This window comes from Capricornis sumatraensis, chromosome 8, assembly GCF_032405125.1.
Source record: "Capricornis sumatraensis isolate serow.1 chromosome 8, serow.2, whole genome shotgun sequence".
Lineage (NCBI taxonomy): Eukaryota > Metazoa > Chordata > Mammalia > Artiodactyla > Bovidae > Capricornis > Capricornis sumatraensis.
In genome coordinates, this window is record NC_091076.1 from 74304046 (window position 1) to 74306959 (window position 2914).

General features: G+C 44.1%; 1 protein-coding gene across 1 annotated transcript; it reads right to left on the reverse strand.

The window, feature by feature from the left end:
- Positions 1-559: 559 nt before the first annotated feature.
- Positions 560-1615, reverse strand: LOC138083599 (olfactory receptor 1G1-like). The gene has a single exon (XM_068977436.1). It carries the CDS (start codon positions 1613-1615, stop codon positions 560-562), a length of 1056 nt encoding a protein of 351 aa, XP_068833537.1.
- Between the last annotated feature and the right edge of the window lie 1299 nt (positions 1616-2914).

Genomic DNA, 2914 nt, shown 5'->3' on the forward strand with positions numbered 1-2914 from the left:
AATTTAAGGTGTTAGGAGGGATGGGGATTTGGATGCCTGGTAAAATATCATAGTAGGTCTAGCTAAAGATTCCATCTCATCAAACCCTTCCCAGTGTCTATTCTTTCAGCCTAGGGGTGTCACAGACACAGGGAGTCTCAGAGTTAAAATGCTATTGGTAGGGGTCCAAGTCACCAAGGTCCCAGTGATGGCAGGAAAAAGTTATCTTTTCCTGGAGTTTATTCTTGGCTACATACAATAGTAAGACCAAATATTACCTTATTTTGGCTGTGCACTATCTCATGTGGTTTCAAAAGATTCAAGCACATCCTTTATGATATTATACAACTGGATGGCTATAATTCTAGAACATTATGATTGTAAGAACTTAAGCTGATGATATTGCCCTGATAATGGGTTTGTTCTAATGTGTCCTGTAGCTTAGGCATGAATATTTCAATTTCAGATCACAGGTCTTAGAAGTGAGTTTCCCCACTTCTCTCTTTCTCTTTCTTCCCTGTTTAATTGTGGTGATTGTAATTGGGTAGGGACCTCCATATTAGATGTGAAGTCATTCCCTCTAAGAGGAATGAATTCTCCTAGCCCACATTAGCTTTTTCAGGGAAGACTTGATGTCTCTGTTCCTCAAACTATAGATAAAGGGATTTAACATCGGGGTTACCACCGTGTACATCACTGATGCAACTGCACCCTTCTGTGCCGAGTGGTTGGAGAGGGGGCTGAAGTAAACACAAAAGGAACTCCCAAAGTATAGAGAGACCACGGAGAGGTGAGAGCTGCAGGTGGAAAAGGCTTTCCGCTTCCCCTGAGCTGAGGGGATCTTCAGGATTGTCGAGAAAATGTATGCATAAGAGATAACCAGGCAAAGCACACAAACCAGACCCATAAGACCCCCTACAGTGAAGATCACCAGTTCATTGATGAAGGGGTCTGTGCAGGACACACTCAGAAGGGGGTTGATGTCACAGAAGAAGTGTGCAATCTCTTGGTCTGCACAGAAGGACAGGCTGCTCATCAAGAGTGTGTGTAGCAGGGAGTGGAGGGCGTTTGTGACCCAGGATGCAGACACTAGGAAGACACAGAGGCCAGGGCTCATAACCATGATGTAATGGAGTGGGTAGCATATGGCCTCGTATCGGTCATAGGCCATGACAGCCAAGAGGGATGCCTCCAGCATCCCAAATATCAAGAAAAAATACAGTTGTGATAGACACCCTGTGTAGGAGATGACCTGACTCTGGGTCCATATATTTGCCAGCATCTTGGGGACTGTGGTAGAAACAAAGCAGGTATCAGTGAGGGAGAGGTTGGCCAGGAAGAAGAACATGGGAGTGTGGAGTTGAGCATCGGCAGCGATGGCCAGAATGATGAGGAGGTTGCCCGTCACTGTGACCAGGTACATGGACAGGAACAGACCAAAGAGGGGCCACTGCTGCTCTGGCTGTTGGGAGAGTCCCAGAAGGAAAAATTCTGAGACACTGGTCAGGTTTTCCCATCCCATTTGTCTGTAAGCAGAAAGTAGAGTTAACTGAATGAGATTTGTAAGCCCTGGACTGTGAGCTCTGAAAATTATGAGATATTCCAGCATTGATATTCTAAGGTGGGGTTGAATCATATAAAATCTCCAATATTTAACTGCTTGTTGTTCAGTCACCAAGTTGTGTCTGACTCTGTGTTACCCCATGGACCGTAGCCTGCCAGGCCTCCCTGTCCCTCACTGTCTCCTGGAGTTTGCCCAAGTTCACATCCATTGAATTGATAATGCCACCTGCAGAAATATGTTTCATCCTAGTTCAGCTGACTGTTTGCAAATGCTTGTGCTTGGTGCCGTGGAAAACTGAAGATTTGTCTGCAGTGGGAGAAGAGGTTTTAAAAAACTTTATTATATAAGTGTTAATCCAATATGGGCTTTCCTGGTGGCTCAACGGTAATGAATCTGCAGGCAATGCAGAGAGAGACCCTGGTGGGTCAAGAAGATCCCTTGGAGAAGGGCATGGCAATCCAGTCCTGTACTCTTGCCTGGAGAATCCCATGGACAGTCCATGGGTGTGCAAAGTTGGACATGACTGAACGACTAACACTTTCACTTTTCACTCCAGTACATATATCTGGGGGAGTAGGCTGGACATGTTTGTTTGCTTAACTCTTATGGTATTCGTGTGGACATTATGATAATCCATCCTGGGATTTCACGAGTCAGAAAAGTATTTAACAGATTTTCCCAATGCTTCAAAAAGAATAGCTGCTGGAGAAGGGGCTTGGAAATCGGTAAAAAAAGCACATCTAATACTGAAAGCGACTAAATAACAACACTGGAATCATTACCACCACTATCCACACAGCTCAATTGGCCAGAAACCTGGGTATCATTACTGACCCATTTTCCTTCCTCCCTGTCTGCATCCAAGTACCATCAAATTGTAGTAATTTTATTTTCTCAATATAGCTGAAATTTACCTATTTATCTCTATTTACACACTTCCCTCTGGCCCAGCTGCCACTACCATCATCGAGGACAGTAACATTTGTTATTTAGATTTTGGCAGTTGTTCTCCTTGCCTCCAGGCAAACCCACCGGCCATCTGTTCTTACAACAGAGAGAATGAGCTTTCAACACATCATATCTGATTTTATTGCTCCAGCTGAGAAATCCTTCAGGGGCTCCTCTTTACTCTCAGGATAGACTCTAAACTTCTCAAAATGGCCTGAAGACCCTCGACTCTACTGGTATTTATTATAGATGTTTCCAGTTATCATGAACCTCCCTCCTGCATTCCACATCTTATGTACCAATTACACTTTGAATTTTTTAAAAGACCCAGATGCAGTCTCACTTTGGACTTTTGCCCATCTTATTTTCTTGGGCTGGAATAGTCTTCTCGCTCTCATTCATCAGACATGCCAAACTTCAGAT

What these genes read in the sequence shown, in the direction of transcription:
- LOC138083599 (XM_068977436.1), bottom strand. Translation starts at nt 1,615, where the DNA reads ATGATTCAACCCCACCTTAGAATATCAATGCTGGAATATCTCATAATT.